The sequence below is a fragment of the Octopus sinensis genome, linkage group LG6 (assembly GCF_006345805.1).
Source record: "Octopus sinensis linkage group LG6, ASM634580v1, whole genome shotgun sequence".
NCBI lineage: Eukaryota > Metazoa > Mollusca > Cephalopoda > Octopoda > Octopodidae > Octopus > Octopus sinensis.
The window spans coordinates 19,583,530-19,608,200 of NC_043002.1; the positions used below are offsets into that span (position 1 = coordinate 19,583,530).

General features: G+C 35.9%; 2 protein-coding genes and 1 long non-coding RNA gene across 6 annotated transcripts in view; 2 read left to right on the forward strand and 1 right to left on the reverse strand.

The window, feature by feature from the left end:
* Positions 1-7,271, forward strand: part of LOC115212982 (extended synaptotagmin-1-like) — a 184,703-nt gene extending 177,432 nt beyond the window's left edge. For all 4 annotated transcript variants that reach the window (XM_036503669.1, XM_036503672.1, XM_036503671.1 and 1 more), the window contains 3 exons: positions 227-335; positions 4,362-4,473; positions 7,060-7,271. In XM_036503669.1, coding sequence (XP_036359562.1) covers positions 227-335; positions 4,362-4,473; positions 7,060-7,211 — 373 coding nt within the window. In that variant the 3' untranslated portion in view covers positions 7,212-7,271. The remainder of the gene's footprint in view (positions 1-226; positions 336-4,361; positions 4,474-7,059) is intronic.
* Positions 7,272-11,655: 4,384 nt separating this feature from the next.
* Positions 11,656-15,247, forward strand: LOC118763832. The gene is made up of 2 exons (XR_004999583.1): positions 11,656-13,903; positions 14,140-15,247. It is a non-coding gene; the product is annotated as an uncharacterized LOC118763832 (long non-coding RNA).
* A 3,482-nt stretch (positions 15,248-18,729) lies between these two features.
* Positions 18,730-24,671, reverse strand: part of LOC115212895 (selenoprotein N-like) — a 30,237-nt gene continuing 24,295 nt past the window's right edge. The window contains exons 7-8 of the mRNA XM_029781692.2: positions 24,355-24,518; positions 18,730-21,423 (exon numbers count right to left, since the gene is read on the reverse strand). Of these exons, the coding sequence (XP_029637552.1) occupies positions 21,333-21,423; positions 24,355-24,518 (255 nt within the window). The 3' untranslated portion in view covers positions 18,730-21,332. The remainder of the gene's footprint in view (positions 21,424-24,354; positions 24,519-24,671) is intronic.

Consider the following 24,671-nt stretch of genomic DNA (forward strand, 5'->3'; position numbering starts at 1 on the left):
GTCTAGAGTAGAAAAGAAGTATGCAGTTATACTCCTTTATGTTCTGAGTTCAAATTTTGCTGGAATCTACTTTGTATTTCATCCTACCCAGTTAGGTAGGGGATAAAATATGTACCAGTCAAATATTGCTGTTGATTTGATTATGCCCTTTCTTCAATGTGCTACTGTAAGAAACCATTATCATTATCATCATGAGTAATTTCTTGTACACTTCTATTCTCTGCAGGAACCATCTCTCAAATGCGCGAACTAAATTACGATCAAGCGGGAGGATTCTTGGCCGTTCCACCACTGTTAAAGCCCAGCTTGAACCTCAGTTCAACTTGAACTTTGAAGTAAGTCTGATATTTTGTTTTGTTATTATTATTATTATCATTATTATTATTATTATTATTATTATTATTAGGCACGTAAAAGCACCATCCGTTCGTGTCCGTTGCTAGCCTCGCCTGGCCCCCATGCCGGTGGCACGTAAAAGCACCATCCGCTCGTGGCCGTTTGCCAGCTCCGTCTGGCACCTCTGCGGGTGGCAAGTAAAAAGCACCCACTACACTCACGGAGTGGTTGGCGTTAGGAAGGGCATCCAGCTGTAGAAACACTGCCAGATCAGACTGGGCCTGATGCAGCCTTCCGGCTTCACAGACCCCAGTTGAACCGTCCAACCCATGCTAGCATGGAAAACGGACGCTAAATGATGATGATGATGATGATGATATAACTTGATAAGGTGGCGAGCCAACAGAATTCTTAGGATACCAGACAAAATGCTTAGTAGTTTTCCAGTCTTTACATTCTGAGTTCAAATTCTGTTGAAGTCAGCTTTACCCTTCATTTTTTGGGGGTCCACAAAATAAGTACCAATTGCATACTGGGGTCAATGTTATTGACTACCCCTTCCTTAATATTCCAGGCCTTGTGCATACAGCACTGATCAAATAGACCTGTGAACAAAAGCATTCTGATCATGTACAACTCATCTTTGTTTACTAAACTTTGTGTATCTAGAATTATATAATTCAATATATTCTTCCTTTCTTAAGATGACAGATCATGGTTTAGGGGAAATTTGACTACTATTTCTAGCAGATCAAGAAACCATGTAAAGGCCTCCATGTTAGTGACTATGGACACCCTTATTATTATAATGGTTGTCTTTACTACACTAAGTAATATCAACTGACAATCCACCTATTTTGCCAGTCATCAGATCAGTAATAATTTGTTATATTAAAGTGCTAATGACAGATTCCTGTGATATAAGCAATCTTGTCATACTGTGTAAAGAGAATAGTAAAAGTGGGCGTGTATGCTATAGCAAGAGAGAGAAAGGCAACAGACAGACAGATTCCAACAAACACTACTTGCCCATACACTCACATAAATACAAATGTTATTTGGTATTCACACACACACACTGTTACACATTGATATCTATGTGTATATGTAGGTTAAAGACTCCGCCGGTTACGACGACGAGGGTCCCAGCTGATACGATCAACGGAACAGCTTGCTCGTGAAATTAACGTGCAAATGGCTGAGCATTCCACAGACACGTGTACCCTTAACGTAGTTCTCGGGGATAATCAGCGTGACACAGAGAGTGACAAGGCTGACCCTTTGAAATACAAGTACAACTCATTTTTGCCAGCTGAGTGGACTGGAGCAACGTGAAATAAAGTGTCTTGCTCAAGGACACAACGCGTCGCCGGGAATCGAACTCACAACCTTACGATCATGAGCCGAATGCCCTAACCACTAAGCCACGCGCCCTCACAAATGTAGGTATACATGTGTAGAATACATCCCCACTTTTGGCACTATTTTGTTAGTAAACAGTACGAACTGTGTCTAAAGTATATATGTATTACTACGCCGAATGTTGACAGTTCGTGTAACATGTAAAGCAAATAAACACGTAAACAATAACAATGCCTTCATTTGAGTTGTCTATCACCCATCGAGAACGAAACTACACATAACACACACATACACACACTCATGGCTATTTAATACTTTGTAGTTGTTTCCAATCAAACCATGAAATATCTTTTTTCTATTATAGGCACAAGGCTTGGAATTTTGTGGGAGTGGGCTAGTTAAATACATCAACACCATGCTCCATTAGTATTTATTTAATCAAGACACTGGTAAAATTTGAACGCTGAATGTAAAGAGCTGGAAGAAATGCAGCTGAGCATTTTCTCTGAGACACTGACAATTCTGCCAGTTCATTGTTCTAATAACAATTATAATAACAGCAACTATTTCAACCAATCATCATCATCATCTTCATCATCAGTTAAACAGGTCTTCAGTACAATTTCTATAAAATTTTCTAACATTTTGCCCTTTTGCCCTTTCTAACATTCTGCGCAGAAGTGGCTGTGTGGTAAGTAGCTTGCTTACCAACCACATGGTTCCGAGTTCAGTCCCACTGCGTGGCACCTTGGGCAAGTGTCTTCTACTATAGCCTCAGGCCGACCAAAGCCTTGTGAGTGGATTTGGTTGACGGAAACTGAAAGAAGTCCATCGTATATATGTATATATATATATATGTACATGTGTGTATGTGTTTGTGTATCTATATTTGCCCCCCTCATCATCGCTTGACAACCGATGCTGGTGTGTTTACGTCTCCGTCACTTAGCAGTTCGGCAAAAGAGACCAAAAGAATAAGTACTAGGCTTACAAAGAATAAGTCCTGAAGTCGATTTGCTCGACTAAAGACAGTGCTCCAGCATGGCCACAGTCAAATGACTGAAACAAGTAAAAGAATAAAGAGAGAGAGTCTACCTCTACTACTTGTACCTCCACCATTAGCACACATCATTTATTTACACCTCACACACATCATCATCATCAGCTTTTTAAGTGCTATCCAAACATAAATCCTCTCTGTGATGTACAATATTAGCTGATTATCTCTAATGCCATTAAACATAACATACCAACATACCTTCTGTGGGGGGTTTTTTTTTTTGTTTCTTTTACTAAAATCTCTGTTAAAACCTCGAACTATAAACTAACAAGATTAAATTGATGAAACCTTGTTTATTTAAGACAGCTCAATGCCAAAAATTTTCTTGTAAAAAAACTTATATTGATTTATCTTAAACATTACCAAGCCATTACAAATAATATTAAGGTATTAGCAGTAAGGAAAAACATTATATGAAGCATGTGTTCTTAATCTTCTTTTATAGTTCTGTTTATATTTTAGCTACAACTAGCAGTATCGCCCGGCGTTGCTCGGGTTTGTAAGGGAAATAACTATATAAGCATTTTTAGAGATGTAAAGTATAATAGCCATCTCAATATGGCTAACCACAAAGGGGGTGTTACTGTAGCTTTTTACGTTCTGAGATTTCATAATAAATTTTTAGAGAGTTACTTCCCTTATATATGCCAAAAATGCATTAAAAATGGGGAAAATTGATGGTAAATTTTTTTTAAAATCGTAGACTCATCGTAGAAGCACGCTAATACCCAGAAGGGCTCGATATGAATCACGACTATAAGATACCCGGTTTTGGTTAAACTGCACCGCAAAATATGGGAGTAGTTAGGAATCTAAATCGTAGGAGACAGACAGCACACAACCTCTCTTTTATATATAAAGATATCAGCATCATTCATCATCAACATCCACTTTTCCATGCTTGCATTGGTCAGGTAGAATTTTGGTAAGGTAGATTTTTTTGGTTGGAGATCCTTCCTGATGCCAAGCATGACCAGCTGGTTGAAAACAAACTCCATCATTTGTGTGACAGTGATGCCCATTTACAATCATCACATGATGTCAAAACAAAGATACACATATGCAATAGGCTTCTTTCAGTTTCCATCTACCAAATCCACATACAAGGCTACTGTGGAAAACCCCTACCCAAGGAGCCGCACAGGAGAGTGAACCTAAGACACATAGTTGGGAAGCAAGCTCCTCAACCACGCAGAGTCATGTCTCCTTGTCTGGGCTTCACATTATAGGAATATAAATGAATTTCAGTGCATGACTGGTATTTTATTGATCCCAGAATGATAGAATGCAAAATTAATCTTTGTTGAATTTGAACTTGAAACATTAAAAGCTGTAGGTGAAAGACATTTAGAATTAAAATAATCTCAACATCTTGTTTAACGATTTGTTTCAATTTAATATAGGTTTTCTTTTTTCAATAATTTTTTTATAATTAATTATTTTTCATCATCATCATCATTATTATTAAATAGATTAGGTTTTTTTAGGCCTATTTCTGTATTGTTTTCTGTTTATTTTATTTTTTTCTTATGGATTCAATCAGCAGTCTGCCATTATAATGTCCCTTTAGTCTGGTCACCTTAGTCTATTTTTCCTTCTTCAGGTTGACCGAGGAGCTGGTGTCTCTGCAGAAGCATTGCTTGTTTTTGATATGAAGAAAGCAACCAAAGAACATCTGGCTTCAAAAGCTTTCACTATACGAGAATTATTGGGAGGTGAGTTGATAAATGTTACTTTAAATTGGTGTGAGAAGCATAAGAAGTGGGTAAAGAACCCCTGAGAGATTAGTTAACCCTGTACATATTCTTCTCTACTTAAAAATGATAATAATGAACTTAGGTGCACTACAACTCATGTTTGTTGCGTACATTAATGACATTGATGCCAACTTAAAGAATGCCACAGGACTGAAATATGCAGATGACATCAAACTGTACCTTGAGATAAAAAGGACAGATCCTGAACACTATAGAGCTTTCCTGCAATAAAACCTGGACGCAATGCAACAATGGGTCACGGACTGGCAACTCAAGCTGGCTGTGGACAAGTGTACCACCATGCATTTTGGAAGGAAATCTCCAGCATCCACATACTCTTTCCACAATACTAATATCAATCAGTCTTCTTGTGAGCATGATCTGGGCATTACTGTCAGCAGCAATTTGTGCTGGACAAAGCACATCTCTAAAATTGTCAAGAAGGCCAAGAGTGTCTCAGCATCACTCAGCCAGACCTTTTTCAGCCGCTCTCCAGCTATCAATTTGAGGCTGTATATGGCTATGGTGCAGCCACACTTGGAATTTTGCATCATCAGTCTGGAACCCCTATCTTACTCAGGAAACATATTTTCACACTCAGAGTTTCTGAAGCATGGAACAAACTACCTGCATCAGTTGTTAGCTGCCGAGACATTGTATCCTTTGAAACCTCCATACTTTCTGAAATTTGCCAACACTACACCTGATATCCCCACCTCCATATGCATGCACACAGGTATATCATGACTCATACACTGTTCATTTTCCTGACTTTTTTACATAATTCTATGTACTATACATGCACCTTTGATGAGTTGTAGTGCACCTGAGCACTACAGACAATAATTTCATTATTATTATTTTAGAAAAAGTAACTAAAATTGCACGAACAGTACATAGAATAAGCACAGGAAGTGAACAGTGAAAAAATCTTTAAAAAAAAAAGAGAAGAAATTGGGGTGAGGGCATCAGGTGTACTGTTGGCAAATTTAAGCAGCTTGGAAGTTTTGAAAGACATACATACTATGCATATACCCTTTACTGTCCCACTTCTTTTTCTCAATTACTTTAATATATTTCTTGCTGGTATGAGTGCATATTCTCAGAGAAGTATAGTTTTAATACCTGGTTGGAGCTATTTCACTCTGCTCATATAACATTAATGCTCTTGAATGACTTGAACATCAAAACCTTTCAGAATTTATTTTCTGAAAGTGGATCTGTGTCAGTGATCAACTTGCAATGGGTGCAACAAAAGTGAGGATACCAAATAATAAATATTGAAGTGAAGTTAAGTTTTTGATTATTTGGTAAGCTTTGTGAAAGTATTTAAAATTGAGGTAGTAATGGAGGCTGGGGCATTTAATTGGTGAATCTTTGTCATTCAATAATGAGGATTCAGTTTAACCAACTGAATTAAATGTGTAAGTGGCTGAGCATTCAACAGGCAGATGTTCATCCTTCTGGGGTAAAAAAAAAAGTAAATTACCAATTAAGTATTGGATTTAATCAACTACCCCTTGCCTCTAATTTTAGCCTTGTGTCTAAATTATATCCTTTCGGGGTCGATAAAATAAGTACCAGTTGAACACTGGGGTCGATGTAATTGACTAGTCCCCTTCCACCAAATTTCAGGCCTTGTGCCTTTAGTAGAAAGGATTATTATTAGCAGTATAAATGGCTGCACTTGTGGCAAAATTTGAAACCATTATTATTATTATTATTATTAGCAGTATTTTGTCCATCTTCACGTTATGAGTTCAAATTCCACCAAGGTCAGCTTTGCCTTTCATCCTTTTGGGGTTGATAAAATAAGTACCTGAGGTCAGTGTAGTTGACTTGCCCTCCCCCACAAAAACAAATTTCAGGCCTTGTACATACAGTAGAAAGGATTGTTGTTGTTGTTAAGGTGGTGAGCTGGCAGAATTGTTAGCACACTGGACAGCATGTTGAACAGCATTTCTTCCATCCTAACATTGAAGTTCAAATGTCACTGAGGTCAACTTTGCCTTTCATCCTTTCGGAGTAGATAAAATAAGTAGCAGTTAGGTACTAGGGTATTGATGTAATCAACTTTCTCCTCACATCAAAAAACTGCTGGCCCTCTGCCAAGATTTGAAATCATCATTATTGTTATTATTATTATTATTATCATTATTCTTTTCTACTCTAGGCACAAGACCCAAACTTTTTGGAGAAGGGGCCAGTTGATTAGATTGACTCCAGTACGCAACTGATACTTAATTTATTGACCCCAAAAGGTTGAAAAGCAAAGTCGACCTCAACAGAATTTGAACTCAGATTAAGGCAGTGAGCTGGCAGAATCATTAGCATGCTAGATGAAATCCTTCACAGTATTTCATCTGTCACTATGTTCTGTGTTCAAATTCCGCCAAGGTCGACTTTGCCTTTCATCCTTTCAGGGTCAATAAATTAACTACCAGTGAAAGACTAGGATCGATGTAATCAACTGAATCCACCCCCACAAGCTACTCTCGTAGCAAAAATTTGAAATCATTATTATTATCATCATTCTCATTGCAGAAAATGAAAGTGGTACAGTCCGTAAATGGTTGACGCTAAACAACAACATAGAACTTGAAGTAGAACTGGTACACGGTAAACCTGATTCCAACCATCAAAAGAAACCTGGCATATTTCGCAATTTCTCATTTCGCAAGGACAAACAACATTAACAAATAACAATACACAGAAACAAAAAAGACATTCATAAAACACTTATTTTTTTTAATTTATTTAATTTTTTTGTTTGTAATTGTTTTTGTATATTTTTCTCTGAATTTAATATCATATTTTAAATGTCTTGCTCATTAAATTTTCTGTGTATCTGAGTGTGTGACTCATCATCATCGTCGTCATCATCATCATCATTAGAGCATCAGACAACACATGATATTTGTTCTGGCTCTTTATGTTCAGAGTTCAAACCTCACTGATGTAAAATTTTGCCTTTCATTCTTCCAGGGTCAATATAATAAAGTACCGGTCAAATTCTGGGAGTTAGTGATATCAACAAATCCCCTTCCCCAAAATTATTGATCTTGTGCCCAAATTAGAAGTAGTTATTATTAGGGGCAGTGGATCAGTAGAGTATCAGGTAAAATATCTTGTAATAATTGTTCTGGTTCCCACTAAAGTTCACATTGCCTTTCAATTTTTCAAGATCAATAAAATAAAGTCCCAGTCAGGTACTGGGATCAATGATCTGGGTTCAAATCCTGCTGAGGTCAAATTTGCCTTTCATTCCTCCAGGGTTGATAAAATAAAAGTCAGCCAAGTATTGGGGCCAGTAGTATTTACTCCTCAAAATTGTTGGCTTTGTGCCTAGACACAATCATTGTTAACATAAAAATAAAATAAAATAAACCCTTTTTTTTTTTCGCTGTCATTATTAAGGTAGTGGAATGGCAAAAACAGTAGAAAGCCACACTGAATGCTCAAATTCCATCAGGATCAACTCTAGGCTTAGTAAAATACTAATCAATGGATAGCTAATAACAGATAGCACTTATAATACAGAACAAAAACCAGTGTAGATTGGGGTAAACACATGAAGTGACTCAGAGCACCCTACACACAATCCTGAATTACTTGCCAAAGGCAAGTGCCTTCTCCCAGTTCTTGCCACTAGCCAAGTTGTTAAGTTAACATGGATCCAATTAGCCATGGTGTTTTTGTCACTCTCACCTTTTATAAAATTTATTAGGCAGCAACACTTCCCTCTCTACTTTCACCTACACCCTCAGTTTTTACTTAAAGAAGTTGATTGAGGGTTTGGCTTGAGATGAAAAGTTCACTCCTTAAACATTCAAATCACATCCACCATATAATCTCCTTTGTCATAACTACCTGACAATGGAAGACTACCTGCTCTTCCTTGTCAAAGGGTAGGCCGAGGCTCAGCTAATAGCAGGAACCATCCTGCATGTGATAATGGCTGACCAACAAAACCTCACACATTAGCAATGCATGAACATTGAACAAGACAAATGCATACTACATAAGCTCTTGAACCAGACATTCAGTTACTGGTGGTTCCAATGTGACCATACCTGCAGAGTTTATCCCAAACAGGTAATGTGAAATACATCTAGTAACCACATGGCTATAAGTTCAAATCTAGATACTGTCACTGTGTTGTACCTCCAAACAACAGAACCAGAACAGACAGAATTGTGCTTCCTTCACTCCAGTTATCCTGACTGAATAAAGGACAGCTTCCAATTGCTACTTTACAGACGAGTGGCCTGTGGTAGGAAGAAACGCATCCAACTGTAAAAACCATTACTCTACCAAAACACTCCACCCACCCATGCAAGTTTGGATAAGTGGATGTAAGACAGTTAAAAATTTTTGTCTTTTTCAAATGTCTCATCTTTCAAAATATCTTTCTTCTCTTTTCCCTTGTATGAATGATTGAGGAAAGAAACCAAACCGTACTGGAATAAATATCTTTCAGTGCTTAGTTTTGTTCCTGTGTGTTTTTTTTTTGTTTTTTTTTTTACTTCAAGTTTTACTAAAGTTGATAATACCAACTTCATACAATCACCAAAATTTGAGGTATTGCGCTATTGTTAGAAATCATTATGTTCTGAGATCAAATAACATTGATATCAACTTTATCTTTTATACTTCAGCGGTCAATTAAATACATTTTCTCTCTAATGTTGGGGTTGATTTAACTGACTATTTTCTCTCATAATTTTGTGGCATTGCACCTATACTAGAAATTTATTACCATTAGCATGCTGGACAAAATTCTTAGCAGGATTTTGTCTGTCTTTCTGTTCTGAATTTAAACTCCAAGGTTAACTTTGCCTTTCATCTTTTCAGGGTCGATAAAATAAGTACCAGTCAAACACTGGGGTTGATACTGTCGACTAACTCCCTCCCACAAAAATTTCAGGCCCTGTGCCTTTAGTAGAAAGAATTATTATTATGCAGAAATAATGTCAAGAGCTTCCTTTTGTAAATCAAGGATAAGACACATCTTTGAAACCTGAGATCTTTGTTAAGAAATATTCAGGCTTAGCAAAGATGTTCATAATTTTCAAAAAATGTTGAAGGTCTACAAAAATATCAAAGGTTATGTTGTTGTTATAATTTTCTAATTTTTTAAGAATTTGTTTGCTTTTATTAGTATTTTTTTAAACCTCATGCTATGTTTATTTTTTTATTTTCTGTTGTTTTGTTTCTCATTCAACAGTTTATAATCACTGTTAATGTTATTGTTGTTTCATTAACATTTACAAATATTTCTAACTAAACTAACTGAAATTGTTTGCACACTGTCACCATTCACCTTCCACCATGTTCTGTATTCATACACACATGTGCATATATGTATGCATATATATATATACACACACACGTATGTATGTAAGTATGTATGCATGTATATGTGTTTGTATGTATGTATATATGTATATATATATAATGCTAATATGTATAGCTATATGTGTATGTATTTATATTCCTCTGAAATGAGGGGCAAAGGCAAAGACAGATTTGTTTTTAAAAAAATCATGCACCACATGTGATTAATAATTAATTCAATGAGCAGTCAGATGATGAAAACCTTTCCTATCGATAAGGAAACGAAACTAAAGAAGTCATAACATTTTGCAAGGAGGTAGGGGACATTTTTTAATTTTATTTTTTCAAGTCTTACAATTTATATTTTAAAATATATAATGAACTGTTTACATTTTCTGCAAGGCAGTTTCAATTCTAAATTGAAACCAAATTCATTTGTACTCTAATGCCATTGAGCTTTGTAAGAGGTCTGGGTCTCACAGCTTCATTGTTACAACCCACCCTAGAACTATTTTCTTGTGCCTAAGATGTTATTATCAAAGAGAGATGGATTGGCAGTATTGGTAATGTGAATGACTTGCTTTATTTGGTTGCATTCCATTACATTCTGAGTTCAAATCCCGGTGAGGTCAAATTTGTCTTTCCTCTTTCTGTGTTCAATAAAATTAGTACCAGTCATGTACTGGGGTCAGTTTAATCAACCTTGTTCCATCACACCAAAACCTTGTGCCAATATTTAAAATTATTATTTTTATTATTGTTGTTAAGGGTGGATTGGCAAAATTGTTAAAGCATCGGAAAAAATACTTGCAATATTTGTTCCAGCCCTCAAGTTCTGAGTTCAAATCCTGCCAAGATCAACTTTGCCTTTCATCTCTCCAGGAATGATAAAATAAGAAATCACTCAGCCACAATTTGTATGTCAGACTTAACCACCTTTCTTCAAATTGCTGGCCTTGCACCTCAATTAGACATCCTTATTTTCTTTGAAATAATAATTATTGTTATCATTTTTAGGGCAGTAGATTGTCAGAATCAATAGAACTTGGGAAGAAAATACCTTGCAGTCCTTGTTCTGAGTCTTTTACATTCTCTATTCAAATCCTACCAAAATCAACTTAGCCTTTTATCCATTTGGGACTGATACTTTATCAATACAGTATCAGTCAAGTACTGGAGTTGATGGCATCAACTAACCTGCGCCTCTAGTCTTATGTGAAAAATTTTAATAATAATAATGATATCAATAATAGTTACTATGTCATATAGTTGAGATAAGCTCGTAGTGAACAGTCTACAGCTCAACTTTGTATCCCAGCTGGAGCTTGCTAGCCTCGTCTGGCCCCTGTGCCAGTGGCACGTAAAAAGCACCATCCGATCGTGGCCGTTTGCCAGCCTCGTCTGGCACCTGTGCAGGTGGCACATAAAAAGCACCCACTACACTCTTAGAGTGGTTGGCGTTAGGAAGGGCATTCAGCTGTAGAAACATTGCCAGATCAGACTGGGCCTGGCGCAGCCTCCTGGCTTCCCAGACCCCAGTTGAACCGTCCAACCCATGCTAGCATGGAAAACGGACGTTAAACGATGATGATGATGATGATGGATATCTGCTAAGAAATATTAGCTACCTTTGTAGATATAAGTATTTAGATTTATAGGGAAAAGATGAGAAAGTGTTACATTCATGCCTTTCTCAGAAGCAATATTAGTAGCCTACAAAGGCAGCAAGCTTGCAGAATTATTAGTACATGGTACAAAATGCTCAGCAGCATTTCTTCCAACTCTTTACATTCTGAGTTCAAATCCTGCTGAGGTCAGCTTTGCTTTTTATCCTTTCAAGGTCAATGAAATAAAATACCTGTCAAGTGGGATCAATGTAATTAACTAGTCCCTCTCTTGAAGTTTGATGGTCATGTGCCAATATTAGAAAGAATATTGGTTGTCTACAAAGACAGGTGTAAGATTTTCAGTTTATAGAAAACAGGTCATAAGTTTCTGGAGGACATCAGCAATGCAAGAAGTGAAATGACTAAATCCAAAATTAAAACATGATGGCTTTCATAGTTGAATTAATTGGAAATAATGATTAAAAAAAAATTAACCCTTTTTCTACCCCAAGATAAACTTTTATATGTTTATCCTAAAAACCTCTCATTTTTTTTTCATTTTTGTTTTCTCCCTCTCATTTGCATATTCCTTGCCTTTCTCCACTTCCTCAGTTTCTTACTTCCCTCTTTATTCCTTTCCTCTCTTAGATATTTGTTTGAAATATCTCTATAAGAGTTTCACTGAAACCATACATTACACAACATACACCAGGTGCATCAATTGAATTGTTTGTTTAAACCTGGTTTGAAACAATGACTTGTTCTTTCAAATCAATGTTGAATCCTGCTACGAGAAGTGACCGTTACAGGAAGACAGCATACTTTGTTCCTGTAACAGGTTGCCCAGTGTTTGTGTAGCAAGGTTATCTCTCTTGTTTAAGGTCTTGGCTTGTTTAACTTTCTCTAGCCTTTCTCTCTTTTATGCTCCCTCACTCCTTCCCTTCTGTCTCATCCTTTGTGCTGATTCATTTAACAATGCCAGAAATTCCTAGATACACTCTTCTACACAATTACCTTGTTCTCAAAAGATATTTACCAGAAGAAAATATACTTTAAGCAATAGGGTACAAAATGTTCCCTTCTGTAATTTTTCTTTTGGAAAGGTCTTTTAAAATCGGATTAAAACTGATAAAAGTATGGAAATTTTGAAGAAATATTGGGAAATTATATTTTTAGCCATTCTCTGTTAAATATTTCTTGATTTTTTACAATATTATCTTCCAGTTTTAATCATTTATTAATTTTGCTGTTATCAAGATTATGCAATATTTTTCTGGTTATTGATTTTAACCAGTAAGATATCTAAAATATTGATTGCTTCAGATACTTGTCTATCACTTATGTATGTAAATATGTGTAATTTAAATTATGCATGAAAATGTGCATATAGACAAAAAGAGACAAACATATATAGATAAACTAGTATCCGAAGCGATCACTATCAAATAGCAGGACACAATGATTTTGTCTCTATGAGAAGAAATACTACTAATTACAAAGTATTTTCTTCTTACTTTGGTTGCTATGGTTTCAGTTAAACTTCATATTTTGTCCAGAGAGGTTCCTAGATTAAACTATCTGTGTGTCCTCTATGATAGTTTAATCTTCTCAGATCAAGGGGTTAATTGAATTATATATGAAATAACCTTTCGTTCAATTTCTTCATATATGTGTGTATATATAAAGGTATAGTTATGTGCTTAGTTAGAAACAAGTGTACATAGATAATCAGACATGTGTGCACAAACATTTAAATGTACAACCCACGTACGCATTAAATAAGATAGCACTTAACTTCATCACAATGTTTGAATATTGCCTTATTTATTGAGTGCTTATTATATATCTATGAAAACACACACACATATCTATAAGCATATATCTCCATTCACACATTCCAGTATGAACTCACATGCAACCACATACTCAGAAACAGAGACATAATGCAACCCATTATAGGTTGATGTTGTCAATAGAACCAATTTGTTGCATTCTTAAATACTAATAGTGGCACCTTAAGATGTTTTAAGAATCCCAGATGAATGAAAACTCTTTCAGAAATTTATCAGCCAACCTCCAAACAATGCTGATAGTTTCCCATATTAATATGAAGCCTCAACTTCAGAAAGATTACCATGTGTTGCCTCAACATTAATATTTTTCCCAAAGATATTAATTAGCAATGTAATTGAAGTATTACCAACTGAATTGAAATGACTCCTAGACTAGGCTCAACAAATCTGCCCCTGTATTATAACAGTTGGATTTTACATGACAAAGTAGAGTGTATAGTCAACTGAATCAACTGCAGTGTATAACTTGTATGTATTTTACTGGTATCTGATATAATGGACTAGATCCTACTAAAGATTCACCTGTTCTTAGTAATACCAATTTGTAGGAAAGACAGTGTGATGAACTAGACCGGATCCAGTATATTACTGGTACTTATTGTATTAAAAGGCGACAAGCTGGCAAAAACGTTAGCACACCGGGCAAAATGCTTAGCGGTTTTTTGTCTGCTGTTACGTTCTGAGTTCAAATTCCGCTGAGGTCGACTTTGCCTTTCATCCTTTCAGGGTCGATAAATTAAGTACCAGTTATGCACTGGGGTCGATATAATTGACTTAATCCGTTTGTCCCCTCTGTGTTTAGCCCCTTGTTGGTAGTAAAGAAATAGGTACTTATTGTATTAATTTTGAATAGAACAATAAGAATAACAGTTTCTTACTTTGGAACATGGTTGAACTGACTCTCTTCCCTAATACATGTCTGTCTTATAATATAGACGCTGGATAGATGAAGGGCAAAGTAAACTTCAGTAGGGTTTGAATTTAGAACTCAGGATGTATCTAAATTTTGTAAAGCATTTCGTCTGGTGCTCCACCTTTGTAAATAATAATATCTACAGGCATTGTTTTGTTTTTGTTTTGAAATACCTTACAAACATCAAAATAGGTTACGTACTCTCCTAAATTGGGATTTTTCAAGCTGCTTTTGAAGCAGCTGTGTCACTTATTTCAATGAATAATTACTGTAGAATATTTCCTATTTAAAATATTTAAATAGGATGATGTCTGACAAAAACTTGCATTATCACCTACCAGTTGTGTCCTCCTACTCCAATCTATAATGAAATCCTCAATTCAAAAAGCAACAACTTTTGATTAACTTGTATCAAAATGTAAAATATCTATCAATGAAAAACTTAATTAAAACAAAAAAAAATAATTTCTATAAACTCTACTAATCAAATTATAATTGACTAAGCTTGCTTCATTCATCAAATTAATTTTTATTTTTTTATTATCCTAAAATGAAATTAAGTTGAGGCTGTTGAAATCTCACAATGTATTTTCTCCCTACAAAGCTTGAATGCAGTAAAGAAGCTTCCCTTCACACTCCCCTCTCTGTGGGAATTAGATATTAATGACAGGAATGTGATGCATAAGCAAATCCAAAGACCTTTCCACTTTTGGTAATGTGACTGCTTATTATAATTAGAATTAATTATAATAGTAACATTCTAAACTGAAATTGTGACTAACATTAAAGTCATCATCTGTTCTAATAAAAATATTCATTTTTGTTTTTTTTTTTGGGGGGGGGGGGAATATTTTTGTGTGTGTGTGTATATATATATATATATATAATATATATATATATATATGTATATATAAAATGTTGCAGTTAGATGTGTGCGTGTGTGTGTGAGTTTTCCTTCATTAATTAACTTAAAATTTTTTAATTGTATTTCCTTCATTTGTCTTTCTGTTAACAAATACCATGTTGTTGTTGTTGTTCAAAAGGTCAATAAATATTAACCAAAATTAAAAGCATAAAAGTGAAATCTTCTGCTTAATTTATTTTAACCCCTAATCACTGTTTCTTTTGATTTTATATATTATTTTTGAACTGTTTCTGTGAGTCTTGTGTTATTTTATCCAATATTGTTGTGTAACCATGGAATGTTCAGGTAGATTGTCGGAAGCAGTCAAGTGAAATTCTACTTTTGCATAAGGCAAGAGACAGAGTCCATTTCTGGTGACATGGCAACAGATGTTGCAGGAGTGAAGCAGCACAAAATTACCTCTAGTTTATAATTCTCGTTAATGAAGGTGGGAAGGGTGATGCTGAGAATCCTTGCTATAAAACTATTTTGTCAATTTAAGACCAGTTTTTTTTTTTGGTCTAATGAGATGTTTTTAAAATTATTTATTCTATAAAGTAAAAGCAGTATCCTTGTGCCTTTTCGGGGTCTCTGTGACTCATGGAAGGCAAGGAGGAAACAATCTTCAAACTAGGGATCTTGCCTGAATGCTTACAACAGGGTGGGGTCTGCTAAAAGCACCAAAGAGTAGATATGTAAATAAGTGATTTCAGGCTAAAAGGTATAGTAGACTATTTCAATGAAGTGTGATAGTGTATGTCTGTTAAACCAGAATGGTGAATGTAAGAGAATCAAGAGAAACTGGAAAGGAAGAGACAAATATGGGTTTCACCTTACTTGCTCACTAAAACTGGATTTTCATTTAAGCATGCAAATTTGTACTTTTTTGTAAAATTAATTCTTAATTGCATGAAATTATCTTCAGCTTGTTTTTGAAGGTTACAGTCACTACTAGGTTTATTTTCTTTCTCCAAGTATGATGCATATTTTAACTGAGAATTTTGTGTGTGATCCAGTATATCATCCCCACTTGATGTACCTACAATTCATGCTACTGATCTGCTTGAGTTATTTCCCTTATATCTTTTAACATCAAGAGCTAATGGCCAAACTGTTTAAACCCTTTTCCTACTTGTGGAATCATTGTTGGTTGATCAAACAGATTCAAGTTTATCTATATTTCAAGAACAATACTTAATAAAGTCCAAAAACAGATTTTCTCTTCAGCCTATAGATTAATATTTTTGTAAAAGTAATTAATTTCTAGAACTGTTTCCTTTCCTTTGAGAGTTACTAACAATCGCTTAAAAGTTTTCGTTTTCTTTTTCCAACTAATAGGCAAATTTGAATTGAGAATTTTTTTGCATGTGTCACATAATACATCTATATAGTCATAGCATGTCAAATATCACTAATTAACTTAGGGCAAAATCTGAGTACAAAGGGAATTAAAAGAAAGCAGTCAGATATATAAAAAGTCATTAGCTAATGTATATTGTAAGGAAGACGACTTTAGATATGTCTGTGAATGAAAATAGCAATTTGGATTTATAAAAATGCAGGTTTGTTGTTTAGGCTCAGGTCAGTCTATCTTGATTCAGCAGACATCATCATCATTTAAAATCTATCTTCCATACCAGCATTGGCTGATGGTTTGACATGATCCAAGCCAGAAAACCGCATCAAGCTTCAATGTCTATTTTGGCATGGTTGCTATGGTTGGATGCCCATCTCTAATTCCAACCACTTAGAGTATACCAAGTACTTTATTCAGTGGCTGGTACTAATGAGATCACCAAGTAACAGACTAGACATGCACCCTCAATTGAGTAGGGGAGCAATAGAGAGGTAGGTGGCTTTATGCCAGGTGTTGCAAGGACAGAACAGGTGTTTTGCTGTAGCAGAGATACATGCCTACCCCAACTGGAAAGAGGAAGAGATGGTGGCGACAAAGTGTCAGGGCATACCCTCATGGTACAAGAAGGTGAATATAAGAGAGAGTAAGAAGAGAAGATTAAGAAGGGTAGGTAAGTTTGTGAAAATGTGAAAGGAGTGACAGATGGGGGATAGAGGTGATACAGTGAATGGTGAACAAAGGTGGAGGTATGGCTGATGGTGAATAGGAGTGGATCAAGGAGAGGAAGAGGTGTCGAAATGGAGAGCAGCAATACTGCAGTATTAAAGATTTGGTATGGCAGTCATAAGATGTAACTTCAGGAAAGAGATGTTCAGTTGAAAATAAAGTGGAAAGAGATGATATTGAGAATTCAGGACAGGTTGAATGAGAAAAGAAGTGATTCCAAGGAGAGAGAGAAATAAATGCTAGTACAAGAGGGAATGGAATTACATCAGTTCTACTCTAATTATGGCAGCTGAGTGAGTAGTGACATAGTAAGAATGTTGACAGAAAAATGTATTAGTCATGACTCTTTTTTTTTTTTTTTTAATCTTTCAGGCATAATATTTCTGTCTACATTATCTAATGTGCTTTTAAGATAGTTTGCAGTGATTTGAAAGAGATTTTGCTGTTAGTTCTAGCAAGTCAACTGACCAGGAGGAGCCTCACTTACTGGCTTTAATTAAGATAAGTAATGTGAGAAAACTATTATTAGTAGCAGGTTGAAATACTAAATAGTGTCTCTCTCTCTCTCTGTTCTGTAGCTCTATGCATTGTTTTTGGGTTTTTTTTTTTGTTTTTCAGGCATAGTCTATCCTGGACAAAAGTAATGTGTTTTCCCTCTTTAAGACAACTAGTGCAAATCAAAGGAGATTTAGTTACTTTTTCTAGCAATTCAAATGACTAAGTTTAAATTCCCTCATTGTTGTAAACAAAAGACTTGAAATGTCATGGTTAGATCAAACCTGAAGATAGGGTTAATAGATGAGGTGAAACAGAATTGACACTTTTGTAAACCTGATCAATCCACTGCATCAGGAAAGAAAATAGCTCCATATTTACTTGTATATATTATATGAGAAATTTGATACAAAACACCAAGGTCAAAATTGAAGGTGTGCAATATATTGAGACAGAAAAATAAAGATATATTCATTTTTTTTCATGTAACGCCTGGGTTTGATGGTTTGACTGAGGACTGGCAAACCAGATGGCTTCACAAGGCTCCAATCTGATCTGGCAGAGTTTCTACAGCTGGATGCCCTTCCTAACGCCAACCATTCTGAGAATGTAGTGCCTGCTTTTACGTGCCACCAGCGTGAGGGCCAGTCTGGCAGTACTGGCAACAGCCATGCTCAAATGATGTTTTTTACATGCCACTTGCACAGGAGCCAGTCCAGTGGCACTGGCAACGACCGCACTCGAATAATAATTGTTAGATAGAAAATAGGAGCTTATATTATAAGGTTGTCCCAAAAGTTCGTAGAAAGTCTTGGAAAATAATGGTCTTTATTTTGAGGAATAATTTTTGTTGTTTTTGTTAGTACTTGGCGAGTAAAAATTCAATTTTCGCAAGTGTTTACGAACTTTTGGGACAACCTAATATATTCAAGAATACAATGTACATGAGTAAAAGAAAATCAAAAGGATGTTAATGATTGTCACTCATTAGAGCTGTTAAATATAATGAACAAGGCAAAAACAAGAGATAACAAAATTTATTTATTTTTAATGGGATTACATAAATGTTTCTTTATCAGAATCTTTACAGTTAAAAAAAAAGAAAAGAAAACTTGACACTCTTTGTATAAACATTTCGTTTGAATTACATTCAAGACACTTTTGGCAATGAGAGGGATTAGCTGAGAATTTTACAGGTCTTATGTTTTAAAATCAAATGCAGTGGGATGTGAAGTTTTGATTTTTTAATCCAGTGTCACATCAAGGTAAAGAAAGGAAGTTTCCCAATCCACTGCATTCAAACAACAAATTCAAAGTGGTTCCAATATGTATAAACTCAAATATTAGTACCAAATATAATTTTGAACTTCTAGAAATGTAAATGATGGAGTAATCTATCCCATGTTCTATTTAAATTTTCCTAATCCATTCATGAATTAGAACTTAACTAGGTAAGCCTCATTTAACTAGAAATGAAGGTCAGTGAGTGTGTATGCATGCAGGTGTAAGAGAGACAATTATATATGGATGCAGGCCTAGCTGTGGGGTCAAACAGTTCACTTCACAACCATGTGTTATCAAACTTAACCCACAAAGTGATGTGCACTTCAGGCAAGTGTATTTTACCATAATTTGGAGTTCACTGATAATTTCAGAGACAAATTTGCTTAATAGAAACTGTGTGGAAGCCCATTGTGTACAGGTATGTATATATAAATATATACAATTTACTGGTGAAAATTTATCAGTAGATTTTTTAAATGAATTCCATATGAAAATTTACAGCTTGTATGTCCAAATGAGAAGTTTACAAATGTGCCTGACTATCCTATAATATGATGTTTATATCCTATCATGAGTACTGCATGATGTCTAGAGCTAAGACATTTATCCCATTCAATCCTAGATATGTGGATAGGTATCGTGATGTGGCACTCATTGCTACAAATGACAGCAACACTGTATATTGATTGAGGTGGTCTGTATTAGCAACAATTAATCAACAGGAAAGTTTAATGAGTGAGACAATTGCAGAATCTAATACTTTGGGCATTGCTTTCTATTTGAGTATGAAGAACAATGAGAGTTTTGTCAGATTGAAATACTGAGTTCCAAATCTCTCATGAAGAACCTTACAGCATCCCAGGCTAGAGAGAGAGAAGCAAAACCTTTTAAATAATGACTAAATTATGTATGTGAACTTCACTATGTATATAGGTATGTAAGATAATGTATGTTTGTATATTATTAACCACATCATGAAGACTGGGTCTTTGAATTCATCTGTGCCACATTTCTGGCAACAGTTGCTAGATTTCACTCACATCCAAGACTTGCCTTTAAATGCAGTTAAAAGCCTTGAAAGATAAAAGGTTTTTGCTATTTCATTTGTGCCAGAATAAGAGTACAGTAATCCCTCGCCGTGTAGTGGTTTATTATTTAAGCTTATGTTGATTGTTCCGTGGTGTTTTGCATTTATAATAAATATATACAAATTACAAAAATAATTTTAAAAATATATACAGTACAGTACTGTTTCTACTTGGCAGATTTTCAACTATCATGGGGGCTTTTGGAACGTGACACCTGTGATAGTCATGGGATTACTGTGTTTTAAATGTTAAATTACCAGCTTTTATGTATGTGTAAGTAATGTACCTCAGTCAACAGGGTTACAAATGTACCCTTGATCATTTCATCATAATATAATAGTGATTCAAGAAAGAATACACTGCTAGAAATAGCAACCAAACTTCCCTAAAATAATACCCTAATATTTTTAAAACAAACATGGGACACATTAGCTAATTAATTCTTAGATACACTATGTGAATAAAAGATGAAACAGTCAAAGTTTGAATGCCTTTTATCATTGCTAATCTGGGCCAAAATATCAACATAGCAAGGAAGCAGACTAGGTGAGAGAAAATTCAGGTTTCTTTTTCCCACCTTATCAAAAGAGACACTGCAGAACTGATGATAGGATATGAACTTCTTACCAGTAGCCTGGCATTTTACAAAATCAAAATAATTTTTGAGAGAGGATCGGAATGAATAATATAGTGTGTGTCTGAGGGGAAAGAATAACTATATGCATATTTATATTTGTATGTCTAAGTGTGACTAGTTGTTTATGTAGAGAAAATAAGACTGGAAGAGTATAACAAGGTAAGTATGTGTGAGACAGATATTGCAACCAATGCTGCAGAATATATACATATAAACAGATCTTTATTAAATTTATTTTAACTTGTTGAATATAAAATTTCGCAACAGTAGAAAAATTAACCTCAATTTTCTATTGAAGGTGTACCTAAATATATGGCTAAGAGTTTGTTTCTCAGTTCAGTTGTGCACATCCAGTATGTACCCACATTTCAGCATCAGGCACAAACTCACCACATAAGGTTTTACATTGGTGCCATCATTCAGGTATCAACTGAGTGTGCATAACTAAATACATGTGTGTGTATGCAGGTTTTGGAAGAAATCTAACAAGTCATATCACAGAACTTGCTTTAGTTCTTAGCCGAATTCTATATAAAAATATATATTTCATATAATTAAAATAATAATAAAAAAACAGGACATAAATTTGTTAATCTGCAATTCCCGATTTTACAGGTTATATGTTTGGTCTCGTTTTGTACTTTAAACTATTTTGAAAACCTGTCTTCAAGAAATTTAAGTAAGACACGGTGGTTGGGTTTTGAAACCTGGAGATAAAGAAAGAAAGAAAGATAAATTACTTAATAATTATTTTTCCATATAATTTCCTAATAGTTAAACATTTTACTATATATTGTAAAGGAATCACAAACAGTTAATGAATTTAAATACATACACACGCATATATATATATATATATATATGTATACTCTTTACATGTTTCAGTCATTTGACTGTGGCCATGCTGGAGCACCGCCTTTAGTTGAGCAAATCGACCCCGGGACTTATTCTTTGTAAGCCCAGTACTTATTCAATCGGCCTCTTTCGCCAAACCGCTAAGTGACGGGGACGTAAACACACCAGCATCGGTTGTCAGGCAATGCTAGGGGGACAAACACAGACACACATACACATACATATATACGATGGGCTTCTTTCAGTTTCCGTCTACCAAATCCACTCACAAGGCATTGGTCGGCCCGGGGCTATAGCAGAAGACACTTGCCCAAGATGCCACGCAGTCGGACTGAACCCGGAACCATGTGGTTGGTTAGCAAGCTACTTATCACACAGCCACTCCTGCTGTGTATATATATATATATATATATGTAAAGATGGATGTATAATGACTGAATTACAATTTCCTCATAGAATTTACTACATGTGCTCGCACACATTATTATTTGAAAGATTTTGTCCTTCTCTTGTCAAGAACTTGGTTGAGTACATCAAAGAAGTTTTGAGCTAAACATTTTAAGCAACAAATAGCAGTTCTGATATCCAAGGTCACATCAGATAGTAGTATAAAAAAAACTTTTCTTGGAATATCTAACTGCAGCCTAAAATCCCTATCTTCACTAAAACTGCATCACAAAGGCATTTTTATTGTTAGTCAATAAGACCCCCATTGCATATTTATCTTATAATTGAAGAATGGCATCACTGAATACAAGAGTTTACTGTTTCTGATTGTAAGAATGACAAAAGGGTGTCTGCCACTCAATACAGAATAAATAACTTAAGGGCTTCATTTGTAAGGATTTTTTTTTTGGTTCGCTTTCTCTCTGACATTTTATCTTTTGCTGACATTCATCAGTGAAAGATATATCTGCATATCATCATCGTTTAACATCCATTTTCCATGCTGGCATGGGTTGGGCGGTTCGACCGGGGTCTGGGAAGCCAAGAGGCTGCACCAGGCTCCAGTCTGATCTGGCAGTGTTTCTACAGCTGGATGCCCTTCCTAACGCCAACCACTCCATGAGTGCAGTGGGTGCTTTTTACATGCCACCGGTACAGGTGCCAGGGGAGGTTGGCAACGGCCACGATCAGTTGGTGTTTTTTACGTACCACCGGCATATATATATATAAATTCTGAGTTCCTATTCCTACCTACCAAATTCTACTCATAAGCGTTACCCAACAGAGAGTGTAGCCTGGAGATAAGGGTGTTTCACTAGATTGAGTTGCTACTGCTCCACATTGAGAGGTCACACCTTTGGTACTACAGACACATGGTTAGAATGCTGCAGAAAAGAATCACAAAATAAATTCTTGAAACCAGGAGACCATGACCAAGGTAGTTGGGCACCACATGGTGTGGACCACGACCAAGGTAGTTGGGCACCACATGGTGTAGACCACGACCAAGGTAGTTGGGCACCACATGGTGTAGACCACGACCAAGGTAGTTGGCACCACATGGTGTAGACCACGACCAAGGTAGTTGGGCACCACATGGTGTAGACCACGACCAAGATAGTTGGGCACCACATGGTGTAGACCACGACCAAGGTAGTTGGGCACCACATGGTGTAGACCACGACCAAGGTAGTTGGGCACCACATGGTGTAGACCACGACCAAGGTAGTTGGGCACCACATGGTGTAGACCACGACCAAGGTAGTTGGGCACCACATGGTGTAGACCACGACCAAGATAGTTGGGCACCACATGGTGTAGACCACGACCAAGATAGTTGGGCACCACATGGTGTAGACCACGACCAAGATAGTTGGGCACCACATGGTGTAGACCACGACCAAGATAGTTGGGCACTACTTAAATACAGAGGGGTTAGGGTTACCTTTCTTTTATATCATTACATAGATGCGTGCGTCAGGACCTCCGTATTTAAGAAGTACCATTAGCTGGATAATATCCATAGTCTCGGTTGTGTGTGGGAATCCAGTAAGAAATTTTAATAATGGTTGCTTCTGATAGGACTCTGTGGAGGAAGTGCCTGATGGCTCAACCTCCACAACCCTCCCAGGGATAGTGGACAGTAAAAACGGATGGATGGTAATACTGACAAACACAAGACTACAGTTGAATATAGTTGCCCAAGGTGTTATGCATACAATTGATTTCCAAAACTACTCTTTCCCTGCTATGTTCTTCAATTTATAGATGTATACTGTAAGTAGGCTCATTTATTCAGGCCACAGTCATCAATTCCACTCCTAGTTCTACAACTTTATTGTAGGGCAGTATCACTTTCTTCAACCTTTCTTTTTTCTCTAAGTGGAACTTGAAGAAACAGGGATTGGGTGAAGAGGAGAGTCTGTCCTGAGACCTATTCAAAAAAAAAAAATAGACACTCATAGTTGTGTAGGTAGGAAGTCTGTTTCATAACCATATGACCTTGGGTGCAATCCCACTGTATAGCACCTCATGAAAGCCTTGGGTCAGCCAATACCTTGTGTATGGAATTTGGTAAGTAGAACTATACAGTATTTATGTGGTAGAGGACAGTGTCTGTATTTATGATGTGTCCTTTTATACATCTGTACTTAGAGATTGATAAATAACAGACAAAATTTAACTACTGAAGTTGATATACTTAAACGAACGAACGAATACTTACAAAATCCATGAAGACAATGCCCTGTCTAATGAATGAAATCAGTAAGAAAATAACAGAAATGTAAGTGATTTATTGTACAAACAGTTGATAAAAAAGTTTTAAAATGCCATACCCTGTATTCCAGAAGTCAGATGGAGCATCAAGGAGATCGTTGGCATTTACTTTATTCAAGATAGTGCCATTGGAGAGAGATACCATCATCATGACAGGAAATTTATAATTCTCAAGGAACATAGTTGCAACTTTAGCAGCCTCACCTTTGCCTTTCTTCAGATCCTGAAGTCAACAAATAAGAACAAAATAATTTTGATTAATCATCATCGTCATAAGGTGGATAACCTGTGTAGAGCAGTGGTCTCAATCTAACAAAAACCAGGCCCCATCCAAATTATTAGTGAAATTTCTGTCCCTCTTCCATTTTTGTTAACG